The sequence below is a fragment of the Silurus aristotelis genome (genome assembly GCF_946808225.1).
Source record: "Silurus aristotelis genome assembly, chromosome: 19".
NCBI lineage: Eukaryota > Metazoa > Chordata > Actinopteri > Siluriformes > Siluridae > Silurus > Silurus aristotelis.
This window is the reverse complement of record NC_139592.1, coordinates 17,251,050-17,279,017: the sequence shown is the minus strand read 5'-3', so window position 1 is coordinate 17,279,017 and position 27,968 is coordinate 17,251,050. Positions and strand designations below refer to the sequence as shown.

Sequence of the window (27,968 nt, the reverse complement as noted above, 5' to 3'; positions counted from 1 at the left end):
TATACTGGAGATAACATTACTAGGATAGCCTTCTTCCATCTCAGAAATATTGCTAAAATATGAAATATGATAAGTTACATGATGCAGAAAGAGTAGTTCATACTTTTGGTATATTAAGATTGGACTGTTGTAGTGCTTTTTTGTGTGGATGCTTCAGGCAGCTAAAGGCCTTACCAGACCTAGAAAATGTGATCATGTCACCTCTGTCTTATTCAGTCTACATAGTCTACTGAAGACCACTAGGTGCTGTTATACTTTGGAATTTTGAACTTCAGCACATCTTTCATTGAAATACTTGTGTCCATAAATATTTTGTTAAATGCAAAATGTAAACGTTGCTCATTAGACAATTATCACTTTTGAATGACATTGGATAGCACCCCTTCTCACTCGTTTAGAAGCTGATGGAGAGAGTCTACAGCAAGAGATATTAATGTAGTTATTGATGCAGCAATTCCATCAGATGAGATTTATTATTATTTATTTCGTGTGTTTACTTAATATACACACACACACACACACACACACACTTGTGTGTATATATCTTCCTACTATATAGGAAGAATTATAGAGGCTTATTTGAATAAAATTAACATTAGTGAGTAATTATGACTATATAAGCATGGGAAAATTTGCTAAAGTTGCCTGTCCCACTTTACTAAGATACTGGGTTCTACTGGAAGCGCGTGGCTGCGAGAGCAAACAGAAATCGTTCGCGGAAATCTACATTCTTGCATGGACTCAGGCTAGATGTTAAAGTACAAGCGCATTTCAGGTAGCACCTTATCGAATCAGCTAGATAACTCGAAATTCAATTGTATGTGTTTATGAACACATTTTCTATTTGGTAAAGAAATAATTCTTATAACAGTTTAATCGCGTTATATTTCAGGCGCATCCAAGAACACCTCTTCAAAAGCCAATGGGCTTCATAGAATAGGACCAAGACAGCAGCCGTCTACAGCCAATCAAATGCAGTTGTGTATCAGACCTGCGAATACTGGTGCTTTATGAAGTCTCCTGTAAACAAGACCCCAACCAATCCACAATGCGGATGAACCCTAGATGGTTCACTACTTCCTACTTCAATGCGCACTATACATGGTGTGAACTACTTTCCTTTGTGACGTAGTTAGTGCACTACATGCTCAATATGGAGCCATTTGGGATTCAGCCCACGACTACTTTCGAGTCCGAGTGTCTTTTTCAACCTTCACTCTAGCCAGTGTAGGGGCACCTTCAGCTCAGCTCAGTTCCGTGGCGCGCCAGCAGCGGTGTGATCCACACGATTTACTAATATCTACTTATAGAAACACAATTATTAATAGAAACATTATGTCTTTCCTTACCATTAGCAGGTTGGCCCAAAGGCTTCTTTCTTCAAAGGTAAGAATTAGTAACTTTATCCGATTTCTACCCAATAGGCCGACAGGCTAGCTCCGTTTAGCTGCTCTTTTCGTTATATGCATTCTTTATAGTATTTTTTTTTTATAAATCTGCACTATAAATGTATTTGTTCACAGCATGCATCCTACAGTTTAAATAATATAGTATAATATAATATATTCGGGCAGAATATATTAGTAGCTAACGCTAGCTATCATGTGAATCACTTAGAAATTCATTGTGTCTCACCGGCTGCTGAACTGAGGGTGAATATATCGCTTTTAGTTAGCTTATGCTAGCAACCGTCGTCGCATCTCGCGAACGTTGTCTGAACCTTAACGCTGTTTGTGTGATGTAACTAATGTTTAACGTTTTAGAGCCTTCGTTTTGTCTTTGTTCTGTCTTGCTTATGGGTAACACCTGGCAATTTGGCACTTATCACGGGTTACTTTGATAGCTAGCAGAGTTAGCTGGTCAAATACTGTGACGTCACCAGGGAACCCACAGGCTGTATGCTAGCTAGCCGTAAAAAGGTGTGTTCACAACTATTTGGTATTAAGTTTTCTGACGTCTCTCGTTTTTGTGTCACTTCAGTTTCACGTGGTGGCTGACTGACGTGACCTTTAATATTTTCTCTTTACCCTCTATTGCCGGCTGGTTAAAAAATAATTGCAATAACTCCTGATCCAACAGTTTTGGTTCGGCCTGTGTTTGTGGAGAATCAGTACGTTTGTTCTAATGATGTATTATCTATGTAGTAATCAAGCAGCTTAGGTGATTGTGCCCTTTGTTTCTCCCCTAAAAACACACTTATAATGACGTCACATTTTCACTTAGGGAAGACCTCTGATTGCTGTGCATCAGCTAATCTCTTTCTGATCGACAGAAGAGATGGAAATGTCATCATTGCCTTGGACTCCTGAACACTGATGTCCTTGGCATCTCAAGAAAAAGAACAGGCACATGTTTAAATCAGAGGTGCCATGGTTCCTTGCATTTATGATTCCATAATACTTTAACAATTTGAAAGTGACTCTGTAGTCTGATTAACTAACCTAGTATTATTTTCAATGTTGTAGTTCAGTGAAACTAGTACAGTGAGAAGCAATCTGCTAATCAGTGACATCTAATGAGGGACATGAAGTTGGTCCTTATTTTTCAAAAATTTTTCCAAATGCAATCTTTTTCTTTTGTTTTCATTTATGGAATGGCAGTTCAAATCAAAGATCACCATGGGTAATTTTTTGTCATACAGGCCCTAGTTTGGGCTTCTCTGGTTTAGATACTTGCATCTACTCTATTCAAGAGAACTATTGCATTTAGCTTAAACATGGTAAAGACGTGCATAGTGACCTAAAACATGGTTATGCTTTTTTTTGGTCACAGTTTAAACCAGGAAAAGTTAAATAGTTAAATAAAATATTTGGTGACATCCCTTGGTTAAGATACAGCAAATGTGTAAAATAATCCTAAAATTAGTCCCACCATCACACATTATTTTTAAAATATCTACTGAAAATAGTCAGCATCCCCATTATTTTTATTTAAGATGATCAGGGGAGACAATATTACGAGTTGTGCTAGTTGGAAGCAGGAAACGGAAACGGACACTGAAAAGAAGCAGAGTTCTGCTCTCTTGCCTGCCAGATGGACTGCTGATAACGCCACCACCATTCATTGCCACAAGATCATAAAATGGAAAATTGGCCTTGCAGTCTGCTTGCGAGTGGTTTTGTATTATCTCCACAGGTTGGTAATGGAATTGTAAATTGGCAGGCATGGTTCTGTAGATATCTGTATGCATTCTCCTGCTATACTCACAAGACGCACCATCAATCAATATTAATGAGCCTGTTAGAAAAGTGTCCATGCATGTCCAAGCTATGACAATACCACCATTGTACTTGACAGATGAGTTTATATATTGTTTAAGATGAGCAGATCCTTTCTTGATGACTGATGGAGGCATAATAATGTTTGGCCCTTAAGCAAGGCCCTTTAACCCTCAACAGCTTGGGTATATAAATGACAAATTTTAAGTTGCTCTGGATAATGGCATCTGCTAGAAGCCGAAAATGTTGATCTCAAACCCCATCTTTCAGTGTGTAGCAAAAGCAATTGGCCTTGCTGTTACAATAAACACTTGATGTCCACTTTAGTCTAAAACATGCACATTTTCGATTCTAGAGTGATTAAAAAATTTTTTTGTGTGTTAATATTCTTTATTTTTAGTGCCCTATAATGTAGTGGTGTATCACTACACAAATGTAATCCTTTTTATGCGGAACATCATAGTTCAAATCATAGTTCCATTATTAACGTATTAAGTGGCCGACCGCAAGTTTGTCTACTCTCCGCCTTGCTTTTTGATCGATTTTTATTTGTTTTGTTTTTTTATCACACTTGAAAACATACACAACACCCGGAGTTAGCGCAGTGTATCTGTGGCTTCTCACGCCGTACCGGAATAATGATTTTCAGTGCGCCGAAATACGGTATAATAAATATAAATATATTAAATATTATTTTGCGAATGTGCGAAATCATTGCAACTTCTGTTTTTACAACAGTCTAGTGATATGGATTCTTTTGAGTTTTATGATCAGCTTCAATTATTTATTTTAAAAAAAGAAAATCCTGCCAATTCCACATATCGTGGGAGTGAATAAATGAAGGATGGAAGAAATTAAGACATTAGTCAAGTATGCTGAAATAAGTAGAATAGTTTAATAGAAAATATCTTTAGAAAATTTTATATTAAATGTAAAACACACACTTACATGCACAGCTGTACTATCCAAATTTGATAAATTCAATTTAATTTTATTTTTATAAAATATTAATTTATATATTTATCCAAGCACACATTTTATTTTAAATTGTTTTACAAATGTAAACTGTTGTTCACAAATGTTAATAATAAAAAAGTAATTTTGTTTTGCATTTCTTCCCCCTAACCGTACCAAAATTGTAACTTGCACACTCACATTTAGACAGGTAATTATTACAGTGAAATTGTTTCCCCTGAATGCGTGATAAAGCATTCCAGAACACAGAGGTTGTTCCTGAAGATTGAACACTGAATAGAAAGTCTGAGCTGGAAGACTACATGTCTTAGAAGATTATTTTTAAACTTGAGTAGCTGTCAACCATGCGGATGGAATTTCTTCTCAGTTTCAATGACTGTCACACCAGCAGGCTGTTGCCTCCTTAAGTTTTTGATACAAGCTTACATATGAACATTGTTTTAAGTCAGGCTTAGACCAGTTACACTAACTGGTCTATACCAGGTCAACAATAACAGCTCTATTTTGAGGCACTTATTAGGACTGAGTCATATATTTGAATATTGACAGTTACTGGCTCATGCTGTATGTAACAACACAACAAATATATATAAAAAAGAGAGAGAAAAATGGAAAAATATTGCTCACTAATAATGCACTGGTTTACACAGTGCAAGCATGAGGTCTGACATAAGCTCTAGTTGCAGTGCAAAATCACGTCCAAAATCAGAAAAATATACCTACTAGAGATTACTTCTTGCTGGATTGTACAAAATTAAAGTTTAGAAATGTCATTTGTAATGTTTATCTCTCTCTCTATCTCTCTATCTATCTTGCAATTTGCACATGGCCTTATTTTTCTGTGCAGAAACAGCAGCTTTTTTTTTTTTTTTTTTTTTTTTTTTTTTTTTTTTTAAATACACTGTTGTTTTGTAGCATTCATTATATATGGTTCATGAAGTTAACTTTTTTTTTTTTTTCTGTTCTTTTCCAGAATGCAGCAGGTATTGCTTTGACTGCCAGAAATGTTAGCGCATCTACGGTAAGAATCTCAGCAATGCATCAGCATTCTGCCACCCCACATTGGCAATGGCATGCACACTTTGGGTCACAGGTATTCATTGAGGGTGGGCGTGTGTGTGTGTGGAGGGGGGGTAGAGGCGATAAGCGGAGGCGGAGGGAAAACTCGTTTTTTTCTATCACTCCTGTACACTACTTATCCCTAAACTTTAAAATTTTTACTTTTTCTTCTTTGCTTATCTTAATTTTCGTCACAAACTTTGCTTTTTGGCTTTGCTTCGCCATCTAGCAGCGGCGTCTGGAGCTCGTACCTCAATTTTTTGCTCGCGTAACATAGCAAAAAAATCGACCGAGTGACTGCTCGTACCTCGGAAAACTTGTACATTAATGCACTTATAGGTCAAGGTACCACTGTAGTTGTGAAAGAAAGGTGGAAGACAGTGAACAATGACTTACTCACTAACAATGAGCAAACAGGCTTATAAAGAAGGGGGAAAAAATGGTGTACAATTGAATAAGCATTCGCTAAAAACAACAGTGTCTAAGAATTTAATTGAATCCATCACTATGTGGTCTGGGGTTCAAGCCCCGGTATCGCCAAGCTGCCACTCTTGGGCCCTTGAGCAAGGCCCTTAACCCTCTATGCTCCGGGGGTCCCGCACAAGGGGAAATATCAAGGTCCGTGACGTCGGAGTGACGTGGGGCCGCCTTCCCGTGGGCACCTATTTTAACATGATGAGGATTATACAGTTTTTGCTCACCGAGCTGACGTTCCACCTTCATCCGAGAAACCAGTGTGTTTTCTTTTCCTGTTGCCGGTTCACCGTGTACTCTCTCTGTGTTATCTTGCCGCTATGCTTACCGTAACTTGAGCAACCCAACTAATCAAAACGGCATTCGTTGACAACAAATTTCATTATCGATTTTATCTATTAGTTGTTTGTCTTCAGTTAGAACTCTGCCTTTTATCAAGGTAGAGTGAATCATGAATACCTTCAAGTTGATTTTACTGTAAAACCTTCATTTTCTTACCAGTATGCTGAAGATGAAAAGGAATATGAAAATGACCCATGGACATGACCCAATACATACATTCAAAATAAACAAAGTCATGTCATGTATGTCAGTGTCAGTGCCATGTCAGTATTTTTTGGATGACTTGGAACCCGCTCAACTCTAACGTGGGCTGTGCACCTGAGAGATGCTCTTACAGTTTGAGGGATCTGGGAAGATTTTTGGCAGATCAAGTTTTTGCTCACAAGTTTTAAATATTTTTTTTAGCTATCAAATCTATTTTTTTGTTTGTTTTGGATTTTGCAGTTGTATTTTTTTTATTTATATACTTTAGTCTAATATTTTGGCCTGTTGATGCTTGCAGAATTTGAAAGATGTCCTGGCAGATCTCATTCCCAAAGAACAGTCTAGAGTCAAGAACTTCAGGCAGCAGCATGGCAAAACCACCATTGGGCAAATCACTGTGGATATGGTAAGAGAACTTTTATTTAACTCTAGACATTCAACTAGATTCAGCAGATTTATGATGCTTTGCTATTTTCTAGTTGAAAATGCAGTTGAATGTAGGGGCATTGGAAGGTTGTAGGTTTGTATTTTATAAAAGAGTTAATTGTAAACATATGCTGCAGTTGTAATATTTGTTCAATGTTTAAATTAGAAAAATAAGGTTGGAATAAAAGGTTTGACTACTGTTAAATAAGACCTAAATATAACAATGTACATATTTTAACTGGAATCACAGTAGCATTATCCACAAATGGGGTGCAATTATATGCTATCAGTAAGAAGTACTGGGAAATGCAATTCAAGATTGGTACAAATAAATTAGGGCTGCTGCTATTATTTTAGTGTTCGAGTATTCTAACGATTATTCCATCGATTAATCTAGTAATCTGATAAGAAGTAATTTTTATTTATTAAAGAGTAATACTAAATAAGAGCGAAAACAAGATGGGTCTCTTAAAATGAAAAAGTATTTTGTTTTTCTTTTTACAAAAATATTGGTAATATTATTTAAATATAAATAAAATAAAATATAAATAAAATGAAACTAAACCCATTTAATGCATTCAATAGCTATATTACATCAAAATACAAATACAGTTGTGTTCAAAACGGCCCTCTGCAGTGACTGTGTAGAGTAAATTATGGGTAACTATTCCTTTAATCATTCTCACTCATGTATTTATTTATTAACTCTTAGTTTTCTTGTCTCTCGAAAAGCTGCTTGAAATTTTCCATGCACTAGATTTGTGTATTTATTGACCGCTTTAAAAACGTGCAACACTACATACTCTACACGGCCACTGCGGAGGAACTTTTTGAACGCACATTATATAAATAAAAATACATTTTAAGTTACTTTAAAAATGGTATTTTACGGTATTTTCTTTGTTTTAGTTTGAAATGATTCCAACCTTTGGAAACTTGGTACATGGGTTTATTTTATTCCCAGCTATCAGAATGCATATTTGTGCTGGTCAATCTGAAACCAGGTTTTCAACATTTTTGAAAGAACTCTAAAAAAAATCTGACTCTGTAACTATAACAATGTAAAGAAAATGACAGGAATTTTGACCTCCTACAGACTTTTTTAAACAATACTACTCGGTCCTGCATTTTTCTTGTGTACACCTGCTCCTGACATTTTTACTAATTGTATTTGCTATATTTAAGTAGCTTTGGAAATAATGATGCAGCACAACTTACAAAGTGCGTGTGTATGTATATGTGTATATATGGCAAAAAAGAGACTGGAGACGTTTTTGACAAGCCCAGGTCAGGCAGACCGCAAGACAACTGCTCGAGAGGACCGTTTGTTGGCTCAAAAATCCAAGGCCAGCCCATTTTCCTCTGCAGCAGAGCTCCACGAGACCTGGTCACCCGAAGTCCCTGTGTCAACCAGAACAGTTTGTCGGATTCTGTCTCGAAATGGCCTCCATGGTCGAGTCAGTGCCCAGAAGCCAGCACTAAACAAAAGACAATTGAAAAACCGTGTGGCATTTCACAGCAAATATTGCAGGAGACCTACTGGAGCCCGCATGGATCCGAGATTCACCCAGAAAACAGTGAAGTTTGGTGGTGGAAAAATCATGGTCTGGGGTTACATCCAGTATGGGGGTGTGCGAGAGATCTGCAGGGTGGAAGGCAACATCAATAGTCTAAAATACCAAGAAATCTTAGCTCCCTCTTATAGTCCCAACCATAAAAGAGGCCAAATTCTGCAGCAGGATAGTGCTCCATCGCATACTTTCATCTCCACATCAAAGTTCCTCAAGGCGAAGAAGATTAAGATGCTCCAGGATTGGCCAGCCCAGTCACCAGACATGAACATCATTGAGCATATGTGGGGTAGGATGAAAGAGGCAGCATGGTAGATGAAACCAAAGAATATTGATTAACTCTGGGAGGCATACAAGACTGCTTTCTTTGCTATTCCTGATGACTTCATCAATAAATTGTATGAATCCTTGCCAAAACGCATGGATGCAGTCCTTCAAGCTCATGGAAGTCATACAAGATATTAAATTTGGATCTCACAGCACCACTACTTAATTTGCTGACATATTTTTGTATTTGCAGTAAATTTGTTCAATTTCTGTATAGGCGACAAAACTTTTGTCTTGGCAAAATTTGACCTTTCTGTCTTGATTAAATTATAAATATTTTTTCGGTAAAACTAATTTATTTCAGTGCATTAAACATAATTTGGGAGGGTTTTAGCTTTTCATATGAGCTATTTCTAACACCAATTAATTAATTAAAAGTTAGGTTAAAAGCAGGTGTTTCTACAAAATAGATAAGCGACAAGACTTTTGTCAGGGACTGTAAAGCTTGTTTAAAATGGTCCGTGTGGAGATTTCATGAGCCACTGGAAAGTAGCTGGAACTCTGAACAATCCTCAAGAAAGTGTCACAAATTAGCATAATCGGAGTGGAAAATGTTTTTCAGCCTTGGGTACCAGGACCAAGTGGCTGAGTCACGGTGGGACTCGAGCACAGCTGTGATGTCTGAATCACCTGTTTTTTTTTAGTTTTTTTTGGGTGTTCGGGCAAATAATATGGCTGCGCATCAAAACCCCTAGAAGTATCTGTGGTGTATAGAGGTCGATAATTGATCACCATTGGCTGATTGTGCTGCAAGATTAGGCCAATTAATAGGAATTGTCCAAACATATTGTCCAAAAAAAAATATCGACATCACATATTGGCCATCGGCTTCTCTGATTTGCATTGGCCAGAGAAAAACCCATTACGGTCAACCTCTAGTGTGGTACTATAAGATTAATGTGCTTGGGCAAAGGCAAAATTCTGGAACCTTAAAATTGCTGTTGTAAATGAAAATTTTCTGTGCATTGGGGTGGTGAGAGATGGTCTCCACAGGAAACAGGATTGTTTGAATCCTGCCTTTGTATGTATGGTTTAGGCTCTATCTCCTCCCTCTCTGCCACCAACTGCTGACCATCGATTACTATCTCTTGCTATAAGGCATGTTTGTGAGGTTGCTCCAAAGGGAAATCACTCTTCCTATGTCTAACTGATGCAGAGCTGAGGTCAATGGCTCTGCCCAATGGCACTACACTCTATTTGGAAACTGATACTTTACTACTTCCCCTCCAACTGTTTCCTTGTTAAGGACATCTACTTCTTGCAGGATTTTGCAATAACATATCTCAATGGCTCATGAAGTCCCCATACAGCAGTCCACGTGTATGTGATATGTTTTGGCATGGTATATAAGAACACCATGTCTCACAGTAACAGAATTTTAAATAAGTATTACAAATTGTTTTGTAAGTATTACTTTTTCTAAGGCTTTGCAAGACTGCAGGTAGACTTGTGTGTCTCTGTGGATGTGCAATGTTAAATAATATTCAAGATGTTTAGACATATGCTTATTTACAACAATGAGCAATATTGTATTGATTATCTGTTTTTTGTTTTATCACTTTAGTTCAGGTTTAGAATTTGGGGCTCAAATGTCTTCATGACACTACATCAAACTCTTGACATTATAAACTGTATCTTTATAATATGAGCTTTTTTATTTTATATATATACAGTGAGGAAAATATGTATTTGAACACCCTGCTATTTTGCAAGTTCTCCCACTTAGAAATCATGGAGGGGTCTGAAATTGTCATTGTAGGTGCATGTCCACTGTGAGAGACATAATCTAAAAAAAAAAAAAATCCAGAAATCACAATGTATGATTTTTTTAACTATTTATTTGTATGATGCAGCTGCAAATAAGTATTTGAACACCTGAGAAAGTCAATGTTCATATTTGGTACAGTAGCCTTTTTGCAGTTACAGAGGTCAAACGTTTCCTGTAGTTTTTCACCAGGTTTGCACACACTGCAGGAGGGATTTTGGCCCACTCCTCCACACAGATCTTCTCTAGATCAGTCAGGTTTCTGGCCTGTCGCTGAGAAACACGGAGTTTGAGCTCCCTCCAAAGATTCTCTCTTGGGTTTAGGTCTGGAGACTGGCTAGGCCATGCCAGAACCTTGATATGCTTCTTAAAGAGCCACTCCTTGGTTATCCTGGCTGTGTGCTTCGGGTCATTGTCATGTTGGAAGACCCAGCCTCGACCCATCTTCAATGCTTTAACTGAGGGAAGGAGGTTGTTCCTCAAAATCTCGCAATACATGGCCCCGGTCATCCTCTCCTTAATACAGTGCAGTCGCCCTGTCCCATGTGCAGAGAAACACCCCCAAAGAATGATGCTACCACCCCCATGCTTCACAGTAGGGATGGTGTTCTTGGGATGGTACTCATCATTCTTCTTCCTCCAAACACGTTTAGTGGAATTATGACCCAAAAGTTCTATTTTGGTCTCATCTGACCACATGACTTTCTCCCATGACTCCTCTGGATCATCCAAATGGTCATTGGCAAACTTAAGACGTGGCTGGACATGTGCTGGTTTAAGCAGGGGGACCTTCCGTGCCATGCATGATTTCAAACCATGACGTCTTAGTGTATTACCAACAGTATCTTTGGAAACGGTGGTCCCAGCTCTTTTCAGGTCATTGACCAGCTCCTCCCGTGTAGTTCTGGGCTGATTTCTCCCCTTCCTTAGGATCATTGAGACCCCACGAGGTGAGATCTTGCATGGAGCCCCAGTCCGAGGGAGATTGACAGTCATGTTTAGCTTCTTCCATTTTCTAATGATTGCTCCAACAGTGGACCTTTTTTCACCAAGCTGCTTGGCAATTTCCCCGTAGCCCTTTCCAGCCTTGTTGAGGTGTACAATTTTGTCTCTAGTGTCTTTGGACAGCTCTTTGGTCTTGGCCATGTTAGTAGTTGGATTCTTACTGATTGTATGGGGTGGACAGGTGGCTTTATGCAGCTAACGAACTCAAACAGGTGCATATAATTTAGGATAATAAATGTAGTGAAGGTGGACATTTTAAAGGCAGACTAACAGGTCTTTGAGGGTCAGAATTCTAGCTGATAGACAGGTGTTCAAATACTTATTTGCAGCTGTATCATACAAATAAATAGTTAAAAAATCATATATTGTGATTTCTGGATTTTTTTGTCTCTCACAGTGGACATGCACCTACGAGGACAATTTCAGACCCCTCCATGATTTCTAAGTGGGAGAACTTGCAAAATAGCAGGGTGTTCAAATACTTATTTTCCTCACTGTATATATATATATATATATATATATATACACAGTCAGGTCCATAAATAATGGGACATCGACACAATTCTAAAATTTTTGGCTCTATACACCACCACAATGGATTTGAAATGAAACTAACAAGTTGTGCTTTAACTGCAGACTGTCAGCTTTTCCATGGCCAGGTGTGTGTTATTCCCTCATCATACCAATTACAATGAGCAGATAAAAGGGTCCAGAGTTCATTTCAAGTGTGCTATTTGCATTTGGAATCTGTTGCTGTCAACTCTCCAAGATGAGATCCAAAGAGCTGTCACTAACAGTGAAGCAAGCCATCATTAGGCTGAAAAAAACAAAACGAGAGAAAACCCATCAGAGAGATAGCAAAAACTTTAGGCGTGGCCAAAACAACTGTTTGGAACATTCTTGAGAAGAATTAACGCACCGGTGAGCTCAGCAACACCAAAAGACCCGGAAGACCACAGAAAACAACTGTGGTGGATGACCGAAGTATTCTTTCCCTGGTGAAGAAAACACCCTTCACAACAATTGGCCAGATCAAGAACACTCTCCAGGAGGTAGGTGTATGTGTGTCAAAGTCAACAATCAAGAGAAGACTTCACCAGCGTGAATACAGAGGGTTCACCACAAGATGTAAACCATTGGTGAGCCTCAAAAACAGGAAGGCAAGATTAGAGTTTGCCAAACAACATCTAAAAAAAACCTCCACAGTTCTGGAACAACATCCTATGGACAGATGAGACCAAGATCAACTTGTACCAGAGTGATGGGAAGAGAAGAGTATGGAGAAGGAAAATAACTGCTCATGATCCTAAGCATACCACCTCATGAGTGATGCATGGTTGTGGTAGTGTCATGGCGTGGGCATGTATGGCTGCCAATGGAACTGGTTCTCTTGTATTTATTGATGATGTGACTGCTGACAAAAGCAGCAAAATGAATTCAGAAGTGTTTCGGGCAATATTATCTGCTCATATTCAGCCAAATGCTTCAGAACTCATTGGACGGCGCTTCACAGTGCAGATGGACAATGACCCAAAGCATACTGCAAAAGCAACCAAAGAGTTTTTTAAGGGAAAAAAGTGGAATGTTATGCAATGGCCAAGTCAATCACCTGACCTGAATCCGATTGAGCATGCATTTTACTTGCTGAAAACAAAACTGAAGGGAAAATGCCCCAAGAACAAGCAGGAACTGAAGACAGTTGCAGTAGAGGCCTGGCAGAGCATCACCAGGGATGAAACCCAGCGTCTGGTGATGTCTATGCTTTCCAGACTTCAGGCTGTAATTGACTGTAAAGGATTTGCAACCAAGTATTAAAAAAGTGAAAGTTTGATTTATGATTACTATTCTGTCCCATTATTTTTGGTCCCTTTAAAAGTGGGAGGCACAAATGCAAACTGTTGTAATTACTACACCGTTCACCGGATTTGGATGTAAATGCCCTTAAATTAAAGCTGACAGTCTGCAGTTAAAGCACAACTAGTTCGTTTCATTTCAAATCCATTGTGGTGGTGTATAGAGCCAAATATGTTAGGATTGTGTCGATGTCCCATTATTTATGGACCTGACTGTATGTGTGTGTGTGTGTGTATGTGTGTATATATATATATATATATATATATATATATATATATATATATATATATATGAGCTTTTTTAATAAAGAGAAGAAAAACTGTAAATATGACTATTGTCTTTGTAATTACACGATCACTAGACACTATAATGTGGGAACACGTGCTCAGTTGTGCAAGCCGTGCAATGACGTTTGTAGTGTGTCTAATATGTTAATATACAAATTTGCTTTGCAGGTTTATGGAGGGATGAGGGGTATGAAGGGCCTAGTTTATGAGACTTCTGTGCTTGACCCAGATGAGGTAAGTGAATGTTATGTAATACATTAACTAGATACATAGATCTTTTGACTAATTTGCATCAGTACTACTTTAACCACTTTAGCACTGTATTCCTTTAACTATTATTCAGATTTGACAGCATCAAAGTTACATATCCAGATAAATCTGACCACTCACTGTGTATAGCACTGAGTATTTCTGTTTTTTATTTGTTTATTTTTTATTAGGGAATTCGTTTTCGTGGCTACAGCATTCCCGAGTGTCAGCAGCTATTGCCAAAGGCTGTAGGTGGTGAGGAACCATTGCCTGAAGGACTCTTCTGGCTGTTGGTCACAGGCCAGGTGCCCACTGTTGATCAGGTAATGGTTTGCTAATTAGATTGGCTAATTCAGCTCTGGCAACCATTACACATTTTGCAAAGGTACAGACATTGCTCCCATGCTATTTCTTGGGCATTTAAGTCATCCAATTGTATAGCCCTTAAAGTAGATTGATTTCACATACCCATGTTGATCAGCTCCAGCCTGGAGCACAAAGCTGTACTGTAGCTGGTCAGCATTAATGGTCGAATGATATGGAATTTTTAATCGCTGACATGATACCGATATTTAGAAAGCAATCGCTGCAATTGGCTGATATGATGCACGTAATCACAGAAAATGAGAGACCGGCCGAAATTATTGCACTGTTATTGCAACTTCAGTGTCTGCTACAAAAAATTGCGGCTTATATTTTGGTGCGCTTAATAGTCCGGAAATTACGGTATTAACAAAAACTAAACAAAATAAATAAACACTTCAGTAAATTAGTTTTAGTGTAGCTTTTCTTTTTGTCTACTAAAACGACTACATAAATAATTATTAAATCTAAACGTGCAAAGTGTAAACAATCGAGGTAACACTTCAGTAAACACACTTACACTGTTACGGCAAATATTTTAACCATTTCATTGCAAATATTACACCTTGCACTTTCCCTGGTGTTGGCTCTGTACAGTATTCCCAGCTATCTGTCAGAATGAAAAACAAAATGTATTTCAGTTAACTGTTTTGTTTAATTTGAATTTTTTATGTCACATAAATAAATACTGCTTCTTATTGCAGGTTAAAGATATCATTTATAATTAATGAACGAATGAATATTCATTAATTAATCTCAAATAGTATGTTTAATTTTATGTATTTTAATGTACAATATATAGTTAATAACAAATGTCATATAGTTTGTTTACAAAGTATATTTATCTGTATCTTATTTTGCTTGTCTGTTTCATTGTAAAAATAACACAAGCCTGCAGGCGTGTAATTGCATACTTGGTTAGCAGCATGTAGCTAAGCATCGGATTGGAACATATAAAAAGATATACTCTCTGCGATATTACACCGATCATGGACATTTAAATACAGCAGATATTACCCAATAAACATGAAGGAATTTGAACATATTGTTACTATACAGTGGGGGAAATACTTATTTGATGCCCTGCTGATTTTGTGAGTTTACCCCCTTACAAAGGAATGAACAGTCTAGAATTTGTATGGTAGGCTTATTTTAACAGAGACAGACAGAATAAAAAAGAAAACAAAAAAGAAAGGTTATAAATTAATTTGTATTTGATTGAGTGAAATTAGTATTCGATCCCCTACCAACCAGCAAGAATTCTGAATCCCACAGACCCAAATTATTACTGTCACTTTAAAAGAGAACTCCTAAAATCAACTCATTATGTGTATAAAAGACACCTGTCACAGAATCAACTTCTTCCATTCAAACCTCTCCACCACCATGGGCAAGACCAAACAAACCTATATCTAAATCTTGTGATTGACAAGGACCATTTAAAAAAGTCCAATGAAGTAGCATAAAACAAAAGTCTTTTATCTGGGATGTTAATGAGTGGTTTGACAAATAAAAAAAAATTTTAATTGTTTTTTTTTATATTTGTTTTGTTGCTTCAGTTATTAAATATCTGTAAGTATAAGAAAGTTCTGTATTTTTGCTCTTTTCCACCTCTGGTTCGGAATCATATTTCAGTTTGACAAGATATGTAGTTGGTTAGGAAATATCAGCACCATCTCCCATTTCATTTAACATATACCCATGGCTAAAAGTCTTAGAACTAAATATGTGCAAAAGAAAGAACTTTAAGCAAGGCACAGGATTACACATTCATGGATCATGCATTTACCACACAACCGCTATAGTACATGAGTAAGTGACCTGAGATCATTTCTGATTTCTGTTTTTTCAATAGAGAGTGTTTTGGTGATACTAGATGGTTGCATAACTTTCAATCCTAATGTCTTTTTAAAAAGCCTGTTCTTGTCAGTCTTGGCTCTTCATTTGTCTTGATATGGTATGTGACTGAATTGCAAAAGGCATATTTCTTCGGTTATATTATTGTACTGGATTATTTATTGTTTTCCACACCGTTGAGCACTAAATTATCTGTGAAATGATGATGATGATTGATTATTATATCTGTGCTTCTGTTGATTAGAAATTCTTCAGCAGTCTTAACTCTGCCTTATTGTCTCTGCAGGTAAACTGGTTGTCGAAAGAGTGGGCTAAGAGGGCAGCTCTCCCCTCCCATGTGGTCACAATGTTGGATAACTTTCCAACCAACCTGCATCCTATGTCCCAGTTTAGTGCTGCTGTCACTGCTCTAAATAGTGAAAGCAATTTTGCACGAGCATACTCTGAGGGAGTTCATAAGAGCAAGTACTGGGAGGTAACAATAATTATAATTTATTAATTATAAGAAAAAAAAAACATTTGCATTGTAATGTGAAAAGCTAAAACTGAGTAGAGAATGAAAGAGTCAACAAGATCAATCACTGGGAGGCAAGTGTTTATTTATTTGCAGAAGCTAAGTAATGTGCAGGCAAGTTATGTGTTCTATATTCACTTAATGTCTCCTAATTTGTTTTCTGGTTTAGTTTGTGTATGAGGACTCCATGAACCTGATTGCCAAGCTTCCTTGTGTGGCAGCTAAGATCTACCGCAACCTGTACCGTGAAGGCAGCAGCATTGGAGCCATTGACTCAAACCTGGACTGGTCTCACAATTTCACTAACATGTTGGGCTACAATGATCCCCAGTTTACTGAGCTCATGAGACTCTATCTCACCATCCACAGGTTATAAACATTTTACTTATTGTTTAAAAAGTAAGCCAGTGTTGTATACAGTAATTATAGAGTCTTTTTCAGGAGCCAAATGACAAAGTGCACAAGTAGTAAAATACTGGTGTTTATTGGTTGCGGGAAAATAGGAAAATGTTTAAACTTAAAAGTTTAAAACTTCCTTTTTGTGTGAGTGCTTTCAGTGTTTTGTAACTTTTGGTGTCACACAAGTGTGCGACGATTTATGTTGTCACACAAGCACACATTTCAGATCATTGTCTTTGTCCACTCTCTTGCTTTATTTTCATGTCACTATGAAATCATGGAACTTTTGCGTGCTCCAAGCAAAACTCGTGAGGAACATTTTCTCCTAAACCTAAAATATTTAGAAGAAAATGAGTTTTAAACATGAAAATCAGCTTATAATTTTGCACACTGAAATTGCTTCATTGTTCTCACAGATTTGCCTCACACTGCGAGAAGGAAAACTATTTAATAATGGAAACTACATGTGTGTTTTTCTCCACTGATTCAGTGACCATGAAGGTGGTAATGTCAGTGCCCACACCAGTCACTTGGTGGGCAGTGCCCTTTCAGACCCATATCTCTCCTTCAGTGCAGCCATGAATGGTCTGGCTGGACCCCTACATGGACTCGCTAACCAGGTACTAGACTGAGTAAAGCAGTATTACCTCAAAAATTTTCAAAATTTTCCTTGATTCATTATTTTGGTGGGTTTTTTTTCTCCTTTTTTCTTAGCAGATTTTCTGCTTAATTTAATCTTGACTAATTTACCAACTAGGTCTCAGGTTAGGGGTTAGTGCCTATGCCTCATCTTTACTCAAAATTAAGCTGTTAGTATTATCACCTTCAGCATGTCAAATTTGTCTCATCATATTTACCAAGTGAAATGAATCATTTCATGGGGTATATTGGTAGATGAATTCTGAGGATGGAGCCACCAGGCAGGAGGAAAATAGGAAGGCCAAGGAGGAGGTTTATGAATGTGGCGAGGGAAGACATGCAGGTAGTTGGTTTAAAAGAAGCAGATGTAGAGGAATGGGGGGGTATGGAGAAGGATAAAGAAGATAATTAATTAAATTAACCAGTTTAAATGCATACCTTCAAGCTTAACATAATGGCATATAAAATATGTATTTTAGAATCTTCTGTTCTAAGATGTCTGATTTATTAAAATTTTTTTGCAGGAGGTGCTTGTGTGGCTGACAGCCCTCCAGAAGGAGCTTGGTGGTGAAGTGTCAGATGAAAAGATGAGAGATTACATCTGGAATACACTAAAATCAGGCAGGGTGAGAATAAAAAAAAAAAAAAACATCTACCTACTAGTTTGTGTTTTTATATTTTTAAATGTTTTATTTGTATTTTTTTAAGTGCTGTGATTTTATAAATATATCTCTAAAAAAAATATATTCACATCAATACTCAGCGTTTTCAATTCTATGGCACCTTTTTCTCTACATAATATGAAGTCTTATATTTAGTCTCATGTGACTAATCTGTACATTGTAATGATTAACTGTTTATTTAAAAAGCATTTCTATAGCCAGTCAGTTTTCACAGACATTTAAAAGTGTTAACACGGGTATTATCATTAAACTTACTGGACTCTGTAGTAAAAGAAACTGTACACAGATTTGGTGTGCACATTTGTTGTAATAGATTTATAATTATAACTTGAGTGTGCCAAGAAACATGGTTAGTAGTAGTGACCTTTATTTAATGTATTTTGCCTTTGTTTACATTATTTACTGGCCATTATTTACTTTTTTTTTTTTTCCTTTTGAAAAGAGTTGGATCTAATTGTCTTTCTTTATTTTTCTGGTTGTACCATTTAAAGCTTGGTTTATTGCATTCTTCAACTGATATTTGACATTGTTTAGATCAACTTATTCAGGGTATATGTATAAAAATGTACAAAGGCCACATATTGAGTTTAACTATCTTTAATTTAAACATTTTAAAGCCTATAGCAGGGGTCACCAACGTGGTCAAACTCAGTGTCAAATCCGGCCCGATATATATCTATTATTATTGTTATTAATGTCCCGGCGATATGAAGCGCTGATAAACAAAAACTACACATCCCATAATGCAGCGCTTCAGCTGCCTTACCGAACGCGAGGCGACCTGGGAACATTCCAGTGTCAATCAAGTCGAGCTTCTGTTGATGTATTTAACCCTATTGTAAAGTTATTGTAAAGATCCTCACAATGGCGAAGAGAAAAGTGGATTCTGAAAACAGCCTTTCAAAACCCATGGGATTCTTAGTAGATGTTTACTGACACTGCCGGTAAACCTGTGTGTCTTATTAGTGGAGCGAATGTAGCTGTAATTAATGAATTGAATATAAGACGCACTACAAGACAAAACATCAGGAGAAGCTGAAAAACCTGAATGCAGAGCAGAAGATGCAGATATGTAAAGAAGAATCTGACATTTCAACAGACGTTTTTCACCAGAGCAAAATCACAAAGTAAAGCTGGTGTGAAAACAGAGGAGAAATCAGAGTCACATCAGCCAGTTATTTACTCAGGTAGATTTTCTGAAGAGCTGCATGATGAAGCTGTGCGACGTCTGGTGTTTGACTGAAGATATTTTTATGGAGAGCAAAATATTTTGTTATTTAAAGTTTGGAATAATATTCCTGTCTGTATTTATTTATATTAATGTTAAAAAAACATCTAGTTTTAGTGTGTTCAATAAATGTTTATCCTGTTTGTCCCATGACCTAAAGTGTGCTTTGAGTTTTGGCCCCCTGTGCAATTATGTTTGGCACCCCTGTTCTAGATAAATATAATTAATTATTAATAATAACATATAATTAAAGGTAAATTGGACAAATTTGTTATTTCAGAATTGTGTATCTAACTGGTAGCACTTCACATTAGTCGGTACCCAAGAAGTAGCTCTTGGTGTCAAAAAGGTTGGTGACCCCTGGCCTATAGTATAGTGGTGTGCATGCAGGACATGCAAATAAAAATAACAAAAAATAACAAAAAATAACAACATTGAGTATGAAAGGTGAAGCAATTTTTGTAAATCAACATTTGTCTTGTATTTTGCAGAGGGCAAGTTGACAACCATGCTTTAAAAATCTATATAAAAGATAAACAATGTATTATATTTTAAACACTGTATTATATAAAATATAATACATTGTTTAAAAAAATAGACATTTTATTCAATTGTGAAGATTTGAAGCCGCAGTAAATTACATTTGAAAATAGATAAGTTACCTGTTGTAGTAGACAAATGCTATAAAATAGAACAGAACGGAGAAACGCAACAAGCTAACAGGCTTGATAAAAAAAAAAAAAAAGAAAGAAATAAAAAAGGAAAAATATATGTATAGACAAAATATTTAAACCTACCTCACCATCCTTTTACTGTAACTGGTGAAAGGATATTTCATCTTTCAGGTAATCATGGTCATGTCTGAGGTTTTTTATTTTCTTTTTTGTATTAATTATTATTATTATTATTATTATTATTATTATTATATATTTTTTGTTTATATGCATTATCTTATGTATGTCAATAAAGGCTTGGACAAAAACAACTTCTATATACATCTTTATAATAACATTTTAATTAAAGGCCATGGAGGATGCAGCGTTGCACACTTTGGCCAGTTGATCCAAGTTGTTTTAGTGTTGTTTTTTTTAAGTGAAGATCTTGGATGATATTTCTGCATTAGGTAGTGGTATAAAGTACTGTAACTTTGGGGTGTTTGTTTCCAAAGATGGTTATTTTCATTATCTTCTTTAACAATGAAAGCTGAAGCCCATTATTGTGCCAAAACTTTATTGTATGTGTCCTAGGTGGTGCCTGGCTATGGGCATGCTGTTCTGAGAAAGACAGACCCACGTTACACATGTCAGCGAGAGTTTGCCTTAAAACACCTTCCCAATGATGCCATGTTCAAAATGGTTTCTCAGCTTTACAAGATTGTGCCCAATGTGTTACTGGAGCAGGGCAAGGCCAAGAACCCTTGGCCCAATGTTGATGCTCACAGTGGAGTACTACTGCAGGTGAATAATTATATTTATCTCATTTTCTGGATTATGATGGTTTATTTGTTTTTTATTTGAGTTTTTTTTTCTTGGGTCAGTAATTTAAAAGGTGGTGTTAGTTACAAGTTAGATATTCAATTTCTGGCTACATTAATATCAATAACTGCCAATTCATGCATCTATTTAATCAATCAATTGTGTGACAACAGCACAATACATATAATAAGTAGGGATGCACCGAATATTCGGCCACCGAAAATTTGCGGCCGAAAATGGCCCAAAAATCCAAACATCCCGATCGCTATGCTGAATATGAGAGAAATGCGGCACAGAAAAGCAAAACCCCTCCGAGCGTGCGCAATCCGTCTGTGGTGGACGTTTTTGAAAAGGCAGGAAGTTTCCCAGTGATAGTGTTGTATTGTTGTATCTTTAAGCAGTTGCACTTGTTCTGAATGCACTTTGTTTTTATGAAAGAACATATTTAATTGTACAACCTTTCAGCAGGCCAGAGGGCCTGTACATTATTATTTAATGTACACATGAGTGCATTTAAGTTAAACATTTAAGTTCGAATTTTAATTCATTTTATCCTGTGGATTGTTGCAATGTGCTATAAATGAATATTTTCATGATTTATTCTTTGAAACTTTAATATTAATTTATGCAATTGAAATGCCTTGATTTTAGTAAGTTTAGTACACAGTCATAGCCATAAATGCAATGGTAATAATAATTGGCATAATTTCTTTTGGTGTTTCCGTTTTCGGCCTTGCTTTCCTCTTTTTCGGTTTCGGCCCAGAATTTTCATTTCGGTGCATCCCTAATAATAAGGCAGATCGATTATAGATAAATAATTTAAAATGTCAGTAATATAATGTTTCTTCTAAGGTTTAACAAAGAAATACAAATCTGTAGCACTTAAATTTGTAGATATTATAAGTTACAAGAAATTATATTTGTTGTATGGAATTATGTTTTTACATTTATTAGCTGTTTCTTGACATCTTTGTTTTTGATTACTGTCAAGATATAATGTATTATGCATTTTATCAGTGCTACTTAACAAATATTTCCTAATATATTTGTGTTTTTGTTTGTTTGTTTTTTTGTGTGTATTTGTGTAGTATTACAGCATGACTGAGATGAACTACTACACAGTGCTGTTTGGTGTGTCTCGGGCCTTGGGTGTGCTGGCTCAGCTGATTTGGAGCAGAGCGCTAGGCTTCCCTCTGGAGCGTCCCAAGTCCATGAGCACGGATGGACTTATGACCCTAGTAGGGGCCAAGTCAGCCTAGATAGAACAGGCCAGTATAGATGAGAGGATGGGGTACAGAAGCTTTAGTTGTGAGTTTTAGTTGTGACTTTGGGCTTAAAGAAATTCCACCAAAATCAAAAGTACCATTTAACATTGTTGTTAAATTGACAGTTTCCAGATTTAGTCCAAATTACTGATTTTTCTCTACATTTTATGTTCAATACCAGTTCAGATTGAATATTTTTTTTCCCCCTGGTAAGTTAGGATACATAAAACAAGGAAAGACTCTTAACAACTTCATTACTTATAGTGAGTCGATTGCTTTGTGTGTACATACATAATTTATTGGACTACTCAGACAGTTTTCCCAATAAAGAGACAGTTTTTTCCTCCCCACAGCCTTTGCAGCAAAACCGTAGTGTTTTAAAATAATTTTTCATGCCATACCCTTCTTGTAATAAAAGCAAAACCCATACATTGCCCTTTTAAAATTCCACTCTCAATCTAAATGCTATGACCAGGCACTCTTCCAGGTTAAATATCAATTATTTCTCCTGGTAATTATACCCAAATTGCAAAATAGTCGTCTTCTTTCTTTTTAGGAGATTTCTCCATTCTATACAAAAATAGTCAACTTTGATTACATCATTTGTTTTAATTTGTTTTGTAAATACATATATTTAAATATATGTAAATACATACATTTAAAGTTTTAGCCTATATACAAACAGTTTGTCAGCAGTGAGTCTCATCTTGTGTGCATGAGACCTTGTGTCCACAGACTGGTACTGATTTGTTTCATGTTTGCTTTAAGTCAGTCAGTGGTTTAAATCGTATTGCAATGTCAGTTGACAGACTTTTAACACTCCACATTTTTACATGAACACTTATTTTCAATCACCTTCCCTGTCTATAGGTTTTCACAAATCCAGAGGTTTTTATAATGCAATGCTTTTTCCTGTAGATGTATTTTGATTGTGTTTTGATCATTGTATCCCATCAGGTCACTGCATTACAAAGAACTTGAATTCTAAATAAGTAAATAAGTAATGAATAACTAGTAACTAATAAATTATGGACAAAGGGGACAATTTGGTTAAATAAAAAAAAATGCTTGGAGATGGTTTTGGAGGGTCGGGGTAATAAATGTTTTTAACAAATTGTTTTCAGAGAATTTTCTGCTGACCCACAAAATGTATTTATACAGTTGGTTGGGAAAGTATTCAGACCCTTACAGGTTTTGCACACTTTATTGTGTAATAAATTTAATAAAAAAAACCCCTTAGATTTACTTTTTCAATCTACACAAAATTAAACCATAATAACAAAGTGAAGTGACAAATGTTCTTAACATTGAAATGTATAAATTAATATAAATTGAAATCTAATTTAAATATGTATTCAGATCCTTTATTCTGTACTCTGTGGAAGTTCTATTCGCAGCAATTACAGCTTCGTGGGTAGGTCTCTACAAGCTATGCATATTTAGATTTGGATAGTTTCTCTGATTCTTCCTGGCAGACACACTAAAATGTTCAGGTATTTACTCAGATGATGTGAGGGTCTGTAATTTTGCTGGGGTATTCAGTAACAAAAAGCCAGTCATCATTATCTGTTGGTTTTGGGCCATTGACTGGCATGAAGGTTAAAATTTTAACATGACAGAGTTTGTGGCCACTTTGTAGCAGGTTGTCCTCCAGGACCTCATGCTCTCAGGGCTTTTTTTTAATGTGCCTGCTATAACCATTTTACTAAGGACTAGCTTCTGTCTAGCCAATCTAAATTAATGCCTTGTGCAGGTCTACAATCTTGTCCCTGATGTCCTTTGACAGCTATTTGGTCTTTCCCATAGTGGTGGTGATGTTTTAATGGAAGAGGTTGCTATACACATAACCAGTTGATGTCGGTAGTTCTTTCCTCAAGGGCTGGTACGGGATCCAATACTTATTTCATTCGATCAAATACAAATTAATTTATATGTAATATTACATTTCTTATTCTGGACTTTTCATATTGTTTCTTTTAGTTAAAATGAACCAACTATAAGAATTCTAGACTTTTCATTTCTTTGTAAGGGTGTAAATTTACAAAATCAGCAGGGGATCAAGTAATTATTTCCACCACTATACATATATAGCTTTATTTTGTTTTATTCCCTCGTCCAGATCTGCAGTGACTTCAAACCAATTGGTACCTCGAGGCCCATGCTTTTGTTTATGCTGATGATGAAAGAACTGAAACAATCGAATAAAATTAGCTTTTATTTTCTGATATTTACATTTAAACATATGAAATAACTTTGAACATGGCTAGCATTTTGTTTGAAGCCACAATTTCTTTTTTTTTCTTTTCCAAATTAATCAAATATTTTGGAACTGGCAGGGGTTTATTGTAGACTGTGTATGTGAAATTGTGTTAGACTGTTTAAATGATTAATTGCTCTAAATGTTTACTCTTTGTTTTGCCTGTGAACGCTAGAGTTCTTGTTAAAAGGATAAACCAACATGATTAGAGAGCTGACACTTTGAAGCTTGGAGGAAAAAGGCAAAATATCAGAGGTATTGGACACATTGCAATGTCCAAAAAAAAAAAGAGAAAGAAACCGTTGGTGTTCTAACCACCATGGGGGTCAAGCATGATTAAGGTCTTGTCAGGTTTTAGATTTCTATAAAGGGCTCACTAATCTTAATGGCTCACAATGATTATAGCAGCAAACCAGGGGGTCATTCATCATACATCACTAACTTTATCTGAGATCAAAAAACATAGCCAGAGTTTTCCAATCGTGTTAATGGTTCAATGATCAGGCTAATTAATTTATTTGAACATGTGTGGGGATTTGATTAGTAGAGCTAGTTGGAGTTGACTAAGATTATTGCACATTCATGCGCTGCTTGAAAGGCCCTATATTGATACTAGAAACCATAATCTGCAGCACTGTGATTGGCTGGTTATTGGTATAGTGGCCAAAGAGCTTGCATTTTTTTTTTAACCGCTGCATAATTATTACTTAAAGGTTATATTTTAAATTTTAAAGTCTGTGAGGCCATTAAACACATGACTAGAAGTTTACTAATCATTAAAACACATATACACTCACTGGCCACTTATTAGGTACACCTTACTAGTACTGGGTTGGACCCCCTTTTGCCTTCAGAACTGCCTTAATCCTTCGTGGCATAGATTCAACAAGTTACTGGAAACATTCCTCAGAGATTTTGGTCCATATTGACATGATAGCATCACGCTGCTGCAGATTTGTCGGCTGCACATCCATGATGCGAATCTCCCAGTTCACCACATCCCAAAGGTTCTCTATTGGATTGAGATCTGGTGACTGTGGAGGCCATATGAGTACAGTGAACTCATTGTCATGTTTAAGAAACCAGTCTGAGATGATTTGCGCTTTATGACATGGCGCGTTATCCTGCTGGAAGTAGTCATCAGAAGATGGGTACACTGTGGTCATAAAGGGATGGACATGGTCGGCAAAAATACTCAGGTACTGCTGTGGCGTTGACATGATGCTCAATTGGTTCTAATGGGCCCAAAGAGTGCCAAGAAAATACCCCCCACACCATTACATCACCACCACCAGCCTGAACCGTTGATACAAGGCAGGATGGATCCATGCTTTCATGTTGTTGACGCCAAATTCTGACCCTACCATCCGAATGTCGCAGCAGAAATCAAGACTCATCAGACCAGGCAACGTTTTTCCAATCTTCTATTGTCCAATTTTGATGAGCCTGTGCGAATTGTAGCCTCAGTTTCCTGTTCTTAGCTGTCAGGAGTGGCCTTAAGGTTCGACGTGTTGTGCGTTCAGAGATGCTCTTCTGCATACCTCGGTTGTAACGAGTGGTTATTTTAGTTACTGTTGCCTTTCTATCAGCTCAAACCAGTCTGGCCATTCCCCACTGGCATCAACAAGGCATTTGTGCCCACAGAACTGCCGCTCACTGGATATTTTCTCTTTTTCAGACCATTCTCTGTAAACCCTAGAGATGGCTGTGCATGAAAAGCCCAGTAGATCAGCAGTTTCTGAAATACTCAGACCAGCCCGTCTGGCACCAACAACCATGCCACGTTCAAAGTCACTTAAATCACCTTTCTTCACCATTCTGACGCTCAGTTTGAACTGCAGCAGATCGTCTTGACCATGTCTACATGCCCAAATGCATTTAGTTGCTGCCATGTGATTGGCAGATTAGAAATCTCCGTTAATGAGCAGTTGGACCTAATAAAGTGGCTGGTGAGTGTATAACACGCTTATTGTATAAAATCTAAACCGTAATAAATTAAACCTTTTTTGTTGTTGTTTGTTTTCTACTTTTTACTACGTAATCTACTTGAGTCAAATTTATTATGAGGATTCAACAAATAGTCAATTTTTCATTCACTAGAAAATTACATCTTTCCAAAAGTAAGTTGTGTAAGCCCTGTGGTGTTCTTGCGCCTCAAGGCTGTGACAGACTTCCTGTATCATCTCCACTTATAAAGCCATGGTCTAATTCTGTTTACATAAAGAAAGCCAGTTTCCAATCAAGCTTGAGCTCACAGACCTGTTGCCATAACAGCAACTCCAGGATGTGCTGCAAAGAGCTAAATTTTGGATAATGGCGACTTTTTTCCAACAATAAATTCCAGCAAATTGAGTAAACCATGAACAAGGAACGGCCTCCTGCTGTTACAACCCAATATAGGATTAAACTATAAAAAGAAAATCAAGAACAGGGCAAGATCAGGATTGAATTTTCTTTTTATTCAAACATGAAAAGCATGTTTTATGCAGATCAAATTTAAATTCCAATTAACCACACAGAGTAAATGTCAATGTTTGAGAAGAAAACAACCACAACAATATGACAATTTCCACACTTAATTCACCAAGAGAAGACAGTAGTTACCATTTTCTATGTGGTATTACAAGTGTTTGTTGTTTTTGTGCTTTTTACAGGATACTTTATATACAATTAAAATGGTTAAATCCAAAGTAGTCCAAAGAGGCACCTTCACAGACAAAAGCAACAGTGGAATTTTAACCAACATGGTAGTGGCAATGGCAAAAAGTAAAGATAATAATGGGCGGTTTGACAACATATGCAGAGGTTTGATAAATAGAGAATCTTCATCAATCAGCATGATTTAATGTTCCCATTTTCTTTGCATAAACAAATGTAATTTGTAAAACCTTATGTCTTAAATTTATTTCCTAAGACATATTATGCAATAAACTGAATTTATTGTGCAAGGCTCAAACTTTTATTAATATGCAAAATTTAAGAAAATATTGTTAACATAAATGGCACAAGTTTAAAACCTGCTTTTGTAAACCAAAAAAAAAATCTTAATTCTTTGTTTTTCCATGGTGTCCTATCTGAATCATTGCACCTCTTAATACCTTCATTATAATGCTTTGGCTATAGAAACCGTTAATATTACACCGAAACACAGTATAAGGAGCACTGCATCACAGACAGGTGTCCAATGCGGCCAGAATGAATGGCATTACTAAAGCAAGAAACCCAATTAACACAATGCAGTTCTCCTCTCTCCTTTATGTCATCTCTTGCAGAAGCATCAATATTAACTTTATAAAATGGCCCTGGGTTTTCCATGCATTTTTTATGCATTTTTGTACATTCTTTCTGTGCATTGTGTTTTTCCTGAGGATTTGATATTAGGCAACTTGTATGTATGTAGGGAAAAATGCTAAAGTATAAATGGTTCATGAAAAAGATTAACAACTATTTTTGATTGGCTGACTTTTCTTCACAATGTCCAGCTTGTCATGAAAAGCTTGTTTGAAGTCTGTAAATGTCCTTGGAAGTACAT

At 36.6% G+C, this 27,968-nt stretch overlaps 1 protein-coding gene and 1 long non-coding RNA gene across 2 annotated transcripts in view; one reads left to right on the top strand and one right to left on the bottom strand.

The window, feature by feature from the left end:
- The first annotated feature begins 992 nt into the window (after positions 1-992).
- Positions 993-23,293, top strand: cs (citrate synthase). Its single transcript, XM_083570563.1, has 11 exons — positions 993-1,386; positions 5,167-5,214; positions 6,571-6,678; positions 13,676-13,741; positions 13,948-14,079; positions 16,263-16,451; positions 16,660-16,859; positions 17,380-17,509; positions 18,053-18,154; positions 20,687-20,896; positions 22,003-23,293. The coding sequence occupies exons 1-11, from the start codon at positions 1,336-1,338 to the stop codon at positions 22,171-22,173; spliced, it is 1,407 nt and encodes a 468-aa protein (XP_083426689.1). The 5' UTR covers positions 993-1,335; the 3' UTR covers positions 22,174-23,293.
- LOC310742049 overlaps positions 22,533-27,968 on the bottom strand; it is a 101,912-nt gene continuing 96,476 nt past the window's right edge. The window contains exon 2 of the long non-coding RNA XR_014538129.1: positions 22,533-27,968. This is a non-coding gene — a long non-coding RNA (uncharacterized lncRNA).

Coding starts and splice junctions, on each gene's coding strand:
- cs (XM_083570563.1), top strand. CDS start 1,336: ATGTCTTTCCTTACCATTAGCAGGTTGGCCCAAAGGCTTCTTTCTTCA. Junction 18,155..20,686: donor ATACACTAAAATCAGGCAGG/GTGAGAATAAAA, acceptor TATGTGTCCTAG/GTGGTGCCTGGCTATGGGCA. Junction 20,897..22,002: donor ACAGTGGAGTACTACTGCAG/GTGAATAATTAT, acceptor GTATTTGTGTAG/TATTACAGCATGACTGAGAT.